Source organism: Prionailurus viverrinus, chromosome F2 (assembly GCF_022837055.1).
Source record: "Prionailurus viverrinus isolate Anna chromosome F2, UM_Priviv_1.0, whole genome shotgun sequence".
Lineage (NCBI taxonomy): Eukaryota > Metazoa > Chordata > Mammalia > Carnivora > Felidae > Prionailurus > Prionailurus viverrinus.
This window is the reverse complement of record NC_062578.1, coordinates 54,779,414-54,794,414: the sequence shown is the minus strand read 5'-3', so window position 1 is coordinate 54,794,414 and position 15,001 is coordinate 54,779,414. Positions and strand designations below refer to the sequence as shown.

Below are 15,001 nucleotides of genomic sequence, written 5' to 3'. Positions count from 1 at the left end.
TATAGTATCACTAACAGTGTCAAAAATTAATTTGCCATCTGGTCTAACTTTACATATGAATTCATAAAGATATGTATATTCATACATATATACATAAAGATACACACATCACCATGTATAAGACCCTTTGATAAAGATATCTAAAGATATATGTAGAGTTATATCAAATCTTATTTCCCACTTTTCTAGTATATTTGTTGAACTTTTGATTCATTTAGTATATATATAAAATGAAAACAAGTGATCTTTTTTTTTTGCTTTTAATTCTTAGTACTAAGTAATTTTATTTGGATTTAATGGAGATAAAATAAAAATAGTCAAATTTGCTTGACTATGAAAATTGATTTATTTTTTATGTCACATTATAAAGGAAAATACCTGGCATGATGTTTTCTCTACTCTGTAATTTGGTCTGGGTACTACAACTATTTCCATTGTAATTCAATGCTGACTGAGTCTCCACTATCGCAATGTCTTGTATTGAGCTATGTGGGTGACAGAAAGATAAATTTATAGATCTTGCCACCAAGGTGTTCAGTTTAGTAATTAAATAAAAATCTTTATTCCTGAAAGGATCAGACAAAACGACACAGAGAGACTTCACAAGAAAGCTATAGTCTCATAAATTCAGAAATATTAGACTTCTTAAATCAAAAATAAAAACAAACAGGGCACCTGGGTGGTTCTGTCGGTTAAGCGTCCTGCTCTTGGTTTTGGCTCAGGTCATGATCTCACTGTTTGTGGATTTGAGCCCAAGTTGGGCTCCATGCTCACAGCATGGAACCTGCTTGGGAGCCTCTCTCTCCTCTCTGCCCCTCCCCCACTCTCTTCCTCTCTCAAAATAAATAAACTTTTAAAAAATGAATAATAACACAAATAAAAACTTCTAAAATCATCACTACCGCCACCACCACCCCCACCACCAAAAAACCAACAATGACAAAAAAACAAACCCTAAACTACAGACTCAAAATGTTCAAATATTACCACTGAAAAATTGTTAAAGGCATATATATTTTTTATTATGCTGTATATTTAAAATAATTTCCTCAGGGTGGTTTGTACATCTCTGAGTCCTCTGGAAAATTATCTTAGACCACGTTTTATAAAAAGCTAATGTTCAGTCATAAAGTTTTTGAAGATATTATTAAAACTTTTATCATAAGTAACTATTTGATAACATAATAATGGGAAATATTAATGTATTATCTCATCAGACAAAATAGCTTCATTTGGTGTTTTGGTTCCTTTTTGTTTTAGCTTCTCAGTTTTTAATCAGAAGAAAACATTCATAGATACTTTGCTTAAAATATTGTTTGTTGTACCACAGTCTCTAAAAGTTTAAGTGATGTTGCTCCATCCCAGACATCTGGTAATCACAAGAAAAGGAATGGCTGCTGGGTTCATGTTTTTAAGCCACTGAGATAGTGGGTATAACCATTACCCACAGAGTTGCTGTATGACCTTTTCAATTCATAGGAGGAAGAAACTCTAGTAAGAATGTTTTAAAAGTTAAATATAATAACTGATAACATCGTAATAAATGATAAAAGAATTGCTTCATACTTACTGTTTCCCCTGCAGATCCACTGTCCACTATTCTTCATGAGTTTGGACAGTGGGGAGCAGAGGAAGAAGAGAGGCAGAGAGGAATGTGTAATGAGCTCATTAGTCCCCTGACTCTCTCCCTGTGAGGAAGTAGGGGGTTCTCAGTGGGCTCCTGCATCTCTCGACCAAAGGGCACATTCCCATTTAACTTGCTTGTTTGGCTGGTGCAAATGCCAGAGGGATCATGAATAATGACAGCAAATTAATTCAAACTAGTCAGGTAATGATGTCAAGCTCATCTGATATTCTAGGTATGATATCATTACTAAAACAAATCGGTGAACCAATAATCCCGGGCACCTGGTGTACAGCTATTGACCTAGCAAATGCCCCTCCAACCCATTTCAATCAACAAATATAATCAAAAGGCTCTGCCTTCACTAGCAGGGACAACAGTGTATTTTTACTGTCTTGCTCCAAGGACTATGTCAACTTTCCTACTCTCTGTAGTAATATTATCTGGAGGTTCCTTGAGCAGCAGAACATCATGCTGGTCCATGCATTTATTCCACATGCCCATTTTGGGTGTGTTATTTGTTTCCTGCCTGATAATGACTAATAAAAATATTATAATTTTTCCATGTTCCAAATAGCAAGTGACAACTCAAAAAGATGATGATGAAAATAGAAAAATATTTAAGTTACTAGTTTAAACGATTGTATTCCACTTACCAAAAGAGTCTGAGAGAACCACATCCTTTTCAAGCAGAGATACTGGAGAAGGCTTGTTGAATGCCAAACGGTGGAAGCTGACTGAGGCGTCACAGACAGCCCCAGGGAACCCAATGCTCCACTCGGCTTCTTGTGTGCAGTGGGAAGGGTCCAGCAATGAGCTGTATGGAATGACAGTGTGTCCTCTGTGACCTAGGAGATGGACATAAACAGCATGTTTCCTGTATCATGTTAGAAAACTAAAAAAAACCAACAAAACCCCAAACTGTCTACAACATATAGCTACTGTGACCCATAGTACCAGTAACAAAATCTAAAAGTCCTGGTAATTTATTTTTTTGGCATGGGGGAATAGGACCTCATATGGAAGCTTTGCAGTGGATTCTTTGGTTAGGGAGATTATTGTAGATGTAGATGAAACACAGGATCTGAAGAATACATGAGAGCCAAATAAGGATGGGAAACAGGATAAGTAACTTACTCAAGGATACACAGAAGGATTCAAATCCAGGAAGTCTGACCATAGAGCCTGTACTCTTAACCAATGGACTGCCAACTACCATTAAATACCCAAGCTGAATGAATTAGATACTAATAAAGGTTATACAAATTTTTATAAATGAGAATAACCCAAATGTTCTCCCTCTAAAAGCCACAATTAGAACAGTCAAAAGTCAACAACTATAGTTGAGAACTCAGTCTATTTGAATATTGAGATGAATCTTTTTCCATCTTACAAAGTCTTTCAAAAGTAAATTGTTAATATCTGTAGATTTACTTGTCAATGATCTCTTAAAGAATTATGCAGAATCCCACACATAATCCTTGTGATCTTATTTAGACAAATATATCATTAAAATGTGTACAGATACTAAACTGTAGAAATTATGAATATTTACAGAAAATGTGGCATACTCTATGTTGAATTTTGTACTACAGTTAACATATTCTTTGAACTAATTTCAAATTCAGAATTTAGAGTGGTAAGAAAAGGACTGGGGAGCCTGGGTGGTTCAGTCGGTTAAGTGTCTGACTTTGGCTCAGGTCACGATCTTACGGTTTGTGAGTTTGAGCCCCACATCCTGCTCTGTGCTGACAGCTCGGAGCCTGGAGCCTGCTTCGAATTCTGTGTCTCCCTCTCTCTCTGCCCCTCCCCTGTTCACACTCTGTCTCTCTCTCTCAAAAATAAATAAATGTTAAAAAATTTAAAAAAAAAGGAAAGAGTTAACAGTAGCCCTGTAACTTATTCCTTTCTTTTACAGTATTTTAGCAGGATATTTCTAGTTTGCTTACATTGCTTATGTAAACAAACCTGGAATATATACATTGATGGGGCATGATTAGCTTAGAGAATTTGGGTAATCATGTAAACAGTTTCTTATCTGTATAATTAACTGAATATAAAATGAATAAGCAAAAAATTTCCCTTTGTGGTCAAAGTTCCCATAAATATTCCTCAAAATTTGCTGTTAATCCAAACCAAAGTGTAAATGCAAGAGAAAAAAAAAAAGGATAAAGGATATTTTTAAAGGCCACACCTGACAATTTGGGCTTCTTCCACAAAAAGAGTGTCTCATCTGTGCCTAGTGCTGACCTATATCCTTAAATCATTGCCAAAGTTTGATGCTGGGTAAGATCTGTGATTCATGTGAGTCTGCTTTGACAGTTCAACTCTCTGTGTAAACATAAACATTTCCAATGTATATTACCAGATGAGAATATAACATTACCTGTAAGTGAACCATCAACATCAATCAGTACCACTTCATGTTCCCATCGAAAGCCAGCCTTGTTTGGTGTGTGAAAATACTGGATATCAACAAATTTTGCACTCCAACCTCCACATTTTTCATTACAAACTCCAGTGATGGATGTCACTCCCAAAGCTGCACAGTTGGGACGGTCAAAGTTCATAAAGTGTACAGAAGATACAGTCAAGCCTTCACTAAATGGGAGAACCAGGCCTTTCCTTGTGCAAAATGCAGACCCCATTCCCAGTTCATCAAGATGCCCAACTATTTTGGCATTTTTAATCACTGCTCCATTGGTTTCACCCCATCCCCCAACATAAGGAGCCAGAATCCTCTTGGTCTCGATTCCAGCCTCATAATTATTTACCATCACAAAGTTATGGAACTGAAGGGCTCCTCCATTGACCCATTCAGCTCCTTTTTCACAGTTCCAAGTAGTAAGTGAATTAAATATCGCAGGCACTGGCACTGTAGAAGTACAAGATCCTGTTTGCATGGGGAAATATTCTTCAAATATCCATAGTCCAAACCAGCCTTGAGAATGAACAGTGTTGTTAAAGAATTCTCCAAGAGGAACTTTTTTCTGGCAAATGTTTCGGTCATAGGATGGCCCATCAGGATGGTTGTTCATTCGGTACCAAAAGCCAAAGTGAGTGCCTCCAGCAGCTGCATTGTGTCGTATGGTGTTGTTTGGGTTGGTTACCCAAAATGCAGCTGGGGTCACATCATCATTCAAAAGACTAGTACTTTGTTGCACAAAGACTGCCAAGTTATATTGCAAAATATTGCCATGTTCAATACCATCTTCTATAAAAAATGCTCCTCCCTTGATATCATATATAATATTCCACTCAACCAGCAGGTGATGTGTGTTATGGATAGTAACAGCTCTGTTATAGGCCTGGTGAATTGCACAGCCTCTTACATAAGATGTAAATTGCAAATCTCCGAGCAGGTGCCAATGAATTGGATATCGCCCCAACCGGAAAGCCTGGCCAGCATGGAATATCTGTCAAGCCCAGAAATCATAGCTATTTAGTGATACACATAGACTCATAATTTGCCTGGCTTATATTTTCTTGTTTCATAACAATCTCCAATTTTATATTAATTATTATCGATACATTTATATCTGCCATATTATTCATGTTTATCCTTCAAACCTGTTATGTGACCTTCAATCCACATTGTTTTATTCAATATATAACAGCCCATACTTGTTACCAAATGAATGAATGAACAAAAGCCATCTCTGAATCTTGTTTTTCACCTCAATCTATTACTAAACTTTCATGTTTGGCAATATAAAACCTTTCAAAGACTTATTTTTCTCCTTCACTCTGATTCTTATATAATAATAACAAATATTTCTTGAATGTTTACCGATTGCCAGATATTGTGCTGTGTCCTATATGCATGGTCAATCTTTACCACAGCCCTACAAGGTAGCCATTTGTCACCAACTTCACTTTACAGATGAAGTTTACGATGGCTAATAATCTTGTTCATGGTCATAAAACTCCATTTAAACTCCATTAAAGGTGGTCTGATTCTAGGTTGGTGCTTTTATTAACCACTGTGCTGTGCTTTCTTTCAGTAGGTCTATAATCCATTAATTTAATACAGAGGATACCAGTGTGTGGGAGTGCGTGTGTAAGTGTGCGGGTGTAATATGATCCCATAATGTTAGAAAAAATATTAGGACATCTATTTATTTTCATTTTTCATCTAAAAATAAAAACTATTACTAATAATCAATACACAGATTGACCCTGACCTTATTTAGTCCATATCTCAGATGTCACATATGTGTAACATATCCTAGAAAGAGGGAGATACAGGTGTTGCCTCTACCACCCTCAATACATTGTTTGCAGTCTGGGTGTCTCCAATTTAATAGATTTATGGATTTTACTATTCCTCTCTCTCTCACACACACCCTCCCTCCCTCCCTCCCTTCCTTCCATCATTTCATCCTTCCTATCCTCCTCCCTTTTACTGAACATCTGATAAAAACTGTGTTAAATTTTGATTATATAGACTGAATATGAGTAAGTTACAGAGGGGCTCCTAATCTCCTGGGGATAACTTGCGTATTTATTCATTTTTTCACAAACTGGTTACATTAACAATCAGTTGAGAACCTGCTGTATGCCAAGCACAGTTTCAGCTACAGGACAATCAGTAGAAAACCAGAAACACAAAATCTCTGAACTAATTGAGTTTATGTTGTAGGGAGAGAGATTGAAAATATATATATATATGTCAGGAGCTATGAGTAAATGAAGGAAAACAGGTTTGGGCAGTTATTTCAAATAAAGACAGTAAGGAAAGGCCTCTCTTAAGGGAGGACATTTGAGAAAGACACCTGACCGAAATGAATGTGAGCCATACAAGCATTTGCTGGAGGAGCATTCCAAGCAAAAAGAAGAGAAAATGCAAAGAACCTGAGACAGAAATGTGCTTGACAAGGAGGCCCATGCAGCTAGCATGGCATGAGCCTGGGTAGAGTCACAGGAGATAAAGTCAGAGGCCAGCTGGGGGACAGATCGTGTGGGTCCTATGGGAAGGACTTGGGCTTTTTGTTTTAGGTGTAACATAAAGCCATTGGAACAGGGTGCAGCAAGATCTGATTTATACTTTAAAAAGTTTATTTGGCTGTGGCATGGAGATTCTATTGGAGAAAGGGTGGAAGCACGGTGATCAGTTAGGAGGGAATCATAGTAGTCCAGGTGAGAGGGGACGGTGGCTTGGGTGAGGGACTGGGTGGCAGTAGTGGAGGGAGAGTGGATGCAGGTCATTATATTTTGTAGGCTGTGTGGGTAGAACTTGCTGACGAATTTTATGTGGGGTGTGAGAAAAAGAAACAAAATTTTGGCATGATTAAATGGGTGAATAATTGGGTGTATCAAAATTGTCTGTTTACTTCTCTGTCTCCTCTACCAGATCATAAGCAGCATCTGGTCAACAGCAGGAGTTCAGTGCTTAGTCACTGCCATGGATAACTTTTGGCAAACCACTGTGATTTACTAACAATGCGTCTTACCTCTACGTATTCTATTCTTCCAGTTACCATGCTAGCACCAGGGACAGGAGCATGAAACATAATGCAGCCTCCAAACTGGTCACTTCCTATTTCTTCTCCAAACTTTCCCTGGAAGCATGTCTGTGTAGCAAATTCACCTTGAAAAATATTTTTTAAGATATCATAAAGAAAAACCATGGCAAAATCCTCTAATTATATAGATCCCCCATACCTAATTATACCTTTTTATTCATACATAATTTTAATCTCATCCTGGGATATAATTATTTGCATTCACATCATTTCCTCCTCTAGAGAGTAAGAAAGGTAAGTACCTTATCTCGTTCACCTTTGCATTCCCTAAGGTACCTATTACAGCATTTTTCAAAGATACTAAATAAATATTTGACTGGTTAAATTAATACTAATAAAGATATTTTTTCTTACTATCTCTGAAGCTTTGCCCCAATATTTGGAGATTAACATAATGCAAATCCTATGTTTGTATAGCACTAGAATATGCATATTGCCACTTAATTCCTGTAACTACAGTAAGTGGGCAGAACAGGAAATATTCTTATTTTAAACAGGATGATATTAGGTTTCATGAACTGGAATCAGAATGTAGGTTATTTGACACTAAATCCAGAGAGCCTTTTCTAATATAACCCACTGAAGTCTATCTTTAAACCATATTTCTTAATATTTAACTATACATCATATTGTAATGGTATTTTTATTACATAAAAGCATCTATCTATCATCTCTCTGTCTATATATACACACATACACACACAGGTACACATATAAGAACTGTGGTAAGCTATGGAATCATTTCTTGTCTAATGACACTTGAGTGGATGAGACACATCTCTTCAGGACCAAAGTGATTAACTGCTATTGCTTGACTCCCTGGCCATCCCATTTCCTTGTCCCAGAGATCACAGAGGCCTATGTTGAGGTGGAGTCTCCATCAGCCTATATCCTAGAATCATAACAATGAGCATATTGGACACGTGCAGCGTGAGTGAGAAATAAACCTTTCTCATTTTAAAGAGAAATGCCATTTGAGGTTTATTTAGTACTAGAGCATAACCTAGTATGCTCTTTAACAGCAGTTTTTAACTGGGGGTGATTTTTCTCCCAGGGAGCACTTTTACAATGTCTGGAAACAATTTGCAAGCTGACATACTCAGGTTGCTAAAATTACCAGTGTCAAATCCATCAGGACATGCTGGAATTTTGTGATTCCACTCCATAGTATCAGATCCTCTTATTAAAATATTCCTTGTGAGAATTCCAACTTCTGCTCTTGCTTCAAACAGAGTTCCATCAGGGAGTGTGACAGTGATTCCTAAGTGTGTGTAATTCAGCGGGTCAGTGAGCACTACGCTTGTGCCATCAGCAGATACGGATGCAATGGTGCGTTTTTCATTCTCTCGTTGACCATGTCTGTAAAAATTTCAACAAAAACCTTTCCAGATTAATCTAAATCAACATAATCTTGTTTCAGTGCATTTTTTAATGCTCTCTGAACACTCCATCTATAAACTAGGAAATTTTTAAATGTCTTACAATATTCTGAAGAGGAATTCGAAAATGGTGTTTAACTCTTTCTTAGAGTGAGCAAATTTTACAAATGCATTTCAATTAAATAAATATGTTCCCAGTGCTGCAGTTGTTTAGAGAGAACTGGACTAATTCCTATAAAGTATTCACATAAGCCATTCACTTAAAACTTTGAAGATCACACTCAGTGGTCCTCCACTGCGAATGATTATATCTGCCCATGAGACATTTGGCAATGCCTGTCACATTTTCGGCTGTCACAAATGGGGGTCCGACTGGCATTTAGTGGGGAGTGGCTATGGATATTTCTAAACATCCTATAACACAAGGGGCTGCCCCACACAAGAAAGACTTGTCAGGCCCAACGTGTCAACAGTGCTGAGGTTGATAAGCCATTGGAAGTTTCTGAGTAGGGAAAAGACAAGACTGAGGGGAAGTATATGAAGCCTTATTTCTACCACTTCTTCAAAACACCTCCAATTCCAGCCACAGCGAAAGGACCTCTCGATTCTATAATATACTCACTCATGTATTCAGTCATTCAGCAAACATTTATTGAGTGTCTAGCTGGTTTTCTAGGCACAGAGTGAAGGATGCCAAGTAGAAAGTACCCCTGACTTTACAGAGACGTGTGTGCCCATGCCTGATTGTATATTATCTACCAAAGTGTGTGACTGATGTTTTCAACAGAGGTAGGGTTAGGGGAGTTATTTCTGTGTCTTCCTGACCTTCCCTTTTGACTCATCTCTCCCTTGGCAAATCTTTTTCCTATTTTAAATACTAGTTCAAATGACAACGTCACATGCAAACTGGGTAAAAAGACACCTCTCTCAACTTTCCCAGCCCTTCTTCTGGATTCCCAACACACTCTATCTCATGCCCTGTCAGTGCCCACCATTGCCACACTGCAGGCCCATCATGTCTGCTGTGGCTCTCCTATCTGCTTCTTCGTCCTTTCCACTACCTGGCTGCTCCTGCAGGTAAGGCACCCAGAGGTTAAGTCATTTTGTGTGCTGAGCACTTAGTGCAGTGCTTGTCACAACTCAGGAACAGTGTTTGATTGATTTAACAAATTAATGCAGAACAAATTAGTGAGGGGAGGAAAATAGAGGAGTGGAGCCCACATCGGAAGGTGATGTAATATTCCAGGTGTGAGGGACAGAGTCTAAATTAAACTAAGGGCAGGGAAAGCTGATGGAAGAGACATTTCAAGGGCAGGACCCAAAGAACTTGGTGATGTGCAGGAAATGACAGATACTGATAGTCAGAAAGTCACTGGGAAAGTTTTTGTGAAGATCAAAACTAGAATGTAAGGGCTTAAGGGGAAAAAATGGATAACAAAAATGCAATGAAAAAAATGGGCATAATATTTAAGCAAATTAATCATTTTTTTAAGCAAAATGAAAGCAGCTAGAAAAGATAAGAGAATAAAGTTATTTTTCAAGACAGTGAGTGGCTGGAGAAAGCCAAAGTACAAAAGACTCAGAGAAGGAACTGTGGGCAAAGGAAGCCATGGGGAGGTGAGGATTAATGATGCTTGAGCTAAGGGTATACCAAGAGCGTAAGATCCCTTAGGCGATATAGAAAAGGGATTTAGGATGGCCTCTCCCAAATTCTCTTGGATTCAGATGATACACAGATTTCTTTAGAAAAGAAGGTTCTACAAAGCATTTTAATACGTTATGTGCACCTGAACACAATTTTTATGCCTTTGTAATAATATCTAACATTTATACAGCACTTACTTTGAGCCAGTTTCACTCTGAGTGCCTACACATACTAACTCATTTAATTCTTACAATAACTCTGACATAGACACTATTAGCATTCTAGTTTTCCTGGAGTACAGAGATGAAATACTATGGCTGCAGACCTGGCAAGTGGTATTGCTGGGAAATGGGTCCAGGCTGACTAATTTTAGTAGTTTTCTCAACCACTTGCTTTTACAAATTCTTAAATACAACGTATGAATGAAATAGTAAACAATGAGTTCAGTTTGGTGGGAAACTTCTTAATTCTTGTTCCTTAAAATTAAATATCTCTAAGCTAAATTCTAAATTTACCCTGTTATTTCACACAGAAAAGCTATAAACAAGAACCTTCTATTCTACTCGGAAGCCCTCTCATTTTGCTGCTTTTTATTTTGCCATTATGTAATTAAAATTTCTCCCAAAGGCAGGAAAAAAAAGGGCACTTATAAAGCTAAGTATATACTTAACTCTTCCTAACATCTGCAAGTCTATTTTTAACTTGGAAAATGGCAAAATCAAAATGCCATCTTGAATTTTAATTCTAAATTGAGTCACGACCTTAACATAATTTAGCCGTTTCTTACCATAAATTACTACTTGTTACCTGATAAGCACGACCATACCCAATTTTGCTATTACCCATAATTTGAACAATAAAGCAAAAATAAAGCTCTTCCTGCTCCCTTTCCCCACCAATATTCTTGGTGTAGCTGTATTATTTTTATTCTTTTTATTTCTCATTTGCTAATATATATAATTAAGCAGAAATTCAGGGTCATAGGCCGTTTCAATTGTAAAATGTCAGACATGTAAAAGGTCGTGTTAATCATCACTCAATCTGTAATAATTTCTTCTCTTTGTTTCAATCATTACTAACAACCTTGCTCCATGGGAACCACTGCTAAGACTGTAAGATATGAAAGAGTTCCCCAGCAGCCTGACACCGTGTTCTCTGGTGACCCCAAATAAAGCAGCTCGTTTACATTTTTGCATTCATTAATGTATTTAACTAAAGCTCTAAGTCAGAGGTTTTAAATGACTTAATAGCAGAATGCTTTTTTCAAGTAAAATCTTACATGGGAATCTATCTGTGAAAAACAACTAAAATATTTCATTAGTATACATTTTATAGGTTCAAATTTATACTTTTTCCTATTAGAAATTAACCAATTAAAACAACACAGTGGTGTTCAACCTGATGTTAACATTTAGCAAATACGTACTTGGCTATTTATATTTCTTTATTAGAGGTTTCAAATTTAAATCAAATAGTTGTAGACCTTCTGGATCATCCCTCTTTTGCAGAGTTAAAAAAAATCTCTATTCTAAATCAAAGTTATCATGCCCAGAAGACATCATACCTGTGACCTGTGCTTGCGATTACAATCTTATCGCCTGGTTTCCAAGTTACTGCTTCTTGTAAAATCAAAGTCCTTTCCCCCGCCTTTGCTGTATGAGCCAGACGAGTCCAGATCACAGAAACAGGCAGACCTGGAGCCAACAGACAAACTGAGTCTTTCTTTTTTTTTTTAATTTTTAAATCAGTGTTTATTTATTTTTGAGAGAGAGAGAGAGAAAGATTCACAAAGCGCAAGCAGGGGAGGGGCAGAGAGAGAGGGAGGCACAGAATCCAAAGCAGGTTCCAGGCTCTGAGCTGTCAGCACAGAGCCTGACATGGGGCTTGAACTCACGGACCATGAGATCATGACCTGAGTTGAAGTCAGATGCTCAACCAACTGAGGCACCCAGGTGCCCCCAGACTGACTATGTCTAAAGACGTGTTTTCTTGCATAGTGAGGGCTTTATGTATTTTTCATATTTGCCTGGATTGAACCAACTTTGGAAAGGTTCATTTTACCTTGGCATTTTATACCTTTCTCAAAAAAGAAAAAGAAATATTTAGAATGCTTGCTTTATAAAAGTAACAGTTACGTTATGATAACATGTGTGGGTCTATAAAACTAAAAATCATCCTTCGGCAATGATATACTCCATTTAAAACAATCATCTTTATAAAAACACAATATAAATGTGATTTGATACTATTGTTAAAACAGGCAGAGGCCTATTACCTTTGCCATTGTTGATGTAAATTGCTTATATTGATAATCTAGAGACAAATGAAATGTGTAAACTTCTGAAAATTACATTAGGATATTTATTTAGCACAATGCAGGGTGACAGTTATTATCATAATAGGGATTGTGTTTATACATTCTAAATTTATGAAAGAAACAGATTATTGCAATATAGAAGACTTTAACATAAAAAGGATTCACACCATGCTTCCTTTAAATAAGTAAGCCTGATACCTCAAACATGATCATAATCATTTTTATTTGCTGATAATTTTCCAGAATATAGTCATATAGAAGTACAACAATAAACTTATATTTTAGAAAGAGCCCATTTTAAAATACAAACATTAGAAGTTACAATCTTCTGCTTCCAGACTTAATGCCTTTGTATATAGACAAATGAAAGCAGTAATAATCACTATGTACTCTGGTAGGTGCTGAAATAGGCAAACGGTGTTGTGGGAACACATACAAAGAAGCAGAACGGTGTAGAGAAGATCCAGAACGGTGTCCCCAGGAGTGACTTGGGTTGTGAGTCTTGGTAGTAGGAAGGGCTGACCTGCCCTGGATAAGGGGAGGGCAGAGATAAAGAGGAACAAAGAGGGGACATGTAAAGACAGGAGAAGCTTGGCAAGTTTTCCTTTAGAGAGTTGTCAGGAGGGTTATCCCTCGTTTCCTGGCTAGTATCTCTTGGACCAATTCCCTGAGCCCTTTTGGCTGCCCTACCATGCAGATCCAGGATTCCCTCTCGCACGGCCAGAGTTTTGGTGCCATATACTGGGAGCTCAGGAGATCGCAGGTGCCCATGCAAGGTAATGACCGCCCTATGTTGAAACGGGGATGCTTCTGTCCCAATCTGCAAGAGATTTCACAAGCATCATTCGGAAAGTTAAAAGTCAATATCCACAGTTTTAACCACTTAAAAAGTAACCCTTTCTTTTGAGAAATTGATTGCTCGGTTGTTAGTATCTTTCTTCCAGAAGATAAACCTTACATTTTCTAGTTAGATCTTTGGAAAGTATACTGATTGACTTTAGCCACATTTCAGAGCTATTATTTTTTTTTCTGTTCTATTTAAAATTTGGCTCTATGATAGTATGCTATTCTCTTCCCATTAAAAGCACAAGAACACTCTGGAAGACATTTTCCCAAAAAGAGGATTTTAGACTAGTAATGGAGACCTACATAAAGATAAACTTGTAAGGGCTTGTTATAATTAACCATCCATTTTACAAGTGGTATTTTACAAAGAGATGGAGAGAGGTTAGCAAGGATTCCATATCAGGTTCTCTCATATACCTGAAGAATGCCTCCATCTGTAATTAGAATATTTTCTGCCTGGAGTTCAATGTCAGCTTCATCAAATATTAGAGTTCCACCTGTGAACCATACAATTTTGAAATATAACAAAGGAAATTATTATTAAAAGCTATTTATCAAATTACACATATAATTTTAATTTCTTATTCTTTTTTTAATGTTTATTTATTTTTGAGAGAAAGAGCGGGCATGTGCGTGAGTGGGGCAGGGACAGAGAGAGAAGGAGCAGAGGAAGCAGGCTCTGTGCTGATAGCAGAGAGCCCAATGCAGGGCTCAAACTCACAAACCGTGACATCATGACCGGAGCCAAAGTCAGACACTGAACGGACTGAGCCAGCCCTAATTTCTTATTCTTATCTGCTATCACTATGCATGCCACTTTAACTTCAGCTCTTTAGCAATATAAAATACAAAAATTCAGACAAGACCCAAGAGTTGATGGAAAATTAAATCCCTAGACAGATTATTTTCCTTTGACCACTGTTATTTTCTATGCTTTTAAATAGTGCAGCTACATGTTCTATAAACACAAGTCTTCAAAATATAAATTAAGGCCAAAAACAATTAAAATTAGGGGTACATGGGTGGCTCAGTCAGTCGAGCGCCCAGCTCTTGATTTCAGCTCAGGTCATGAACCCAGGGTCATGGGATTGAGCCCTGCACTGGGCTCCATGCTGAGCATGTATTCTGCTTAAGATTCTCCTTCTCTCTCCCTCTGCCCCTCTCTTCTGCTTGTGTTCTCTTTCTCTAAAAAAGAAAAGAAACGAAAAGGAAAGAAAAGAAAAGAAAAGAAAAGAAAAGAAAAAGTTAAATTAAATTAAACTAAAAATGAAAGAAAAGCACTTTTTATAGAAATCATGACAATGCTGACATTAGCTCTGAACTCCTATCCACTAATTTGCACCAGCAACACCTGTAGCCTGATTAGCATTATTAAAGAATGTGCTGAGATATATTTTTATGAGACTGATGTAAATTTGTCAACAGTAAAACTTTACTTGTCCAAAGGTGCAAGAGTTAATAACTTCAAATACTTGAAACACACTATTATACTGGAAGTTAAAACAAAAACACAAAAGTTTTTGAGCAGCTAAAGTCATTATGGCAAAGTTGATACCTGAAAGCCCAAAACATTTTACTTTCACCAAATATTGTTGCTTTTACATGCAGTTGTAACAGTTCTGCTTATTTCCTCCTCTGTACTAATGGAATATCAAGAAGCAGAGA

General features: G+C 37.2%; 1 protein-coding gene across 3 annotated transcripts in view; it reads right to left on the bottom strand.

Moving 5' to 3' along the window:
• Positions 1-15,001, bottom strand: part of PKHD1L1 (PKHD1 like 1) — a 158,937-nt gene that overhangs the window by 63,324 nt on the left and 80,612 nt on the right. For all 3 annotated transcript variants that reach the window (XM_047842216.1, XM_047842218.1, XM_047842217.1), the window contains exons 44-50: positions 13,754-13,833; positions 13,181-13,310; positions 11,738-11,867; positions 8,267-8,508; positions 7,078-7,214; positions 4,011-5,040; positions 2,281-2,472 (exon numbers count right to left, since the gene is read on the bottom strand). In XM_047842216.1, the coding sequence (XP_047698172.1) occupies positions 2,281-2,472; positions 4,011-5,040; positions 7,078-7,214; positions 8,267-8,508; positions 11,738-11,867; positions 13,181-13,310; positions 13,754-13,833 (1,941 nt within the window). The remainder of the gene's footprint in view (positions 1-2,280; positions 2,473-4,010; positions 5,041-7,077; positions 7,215-8,266; positions 8,509-11,737; positions 11,868-13,180; positions 13,311-13,753; positions 13,834-15,001) is intronic.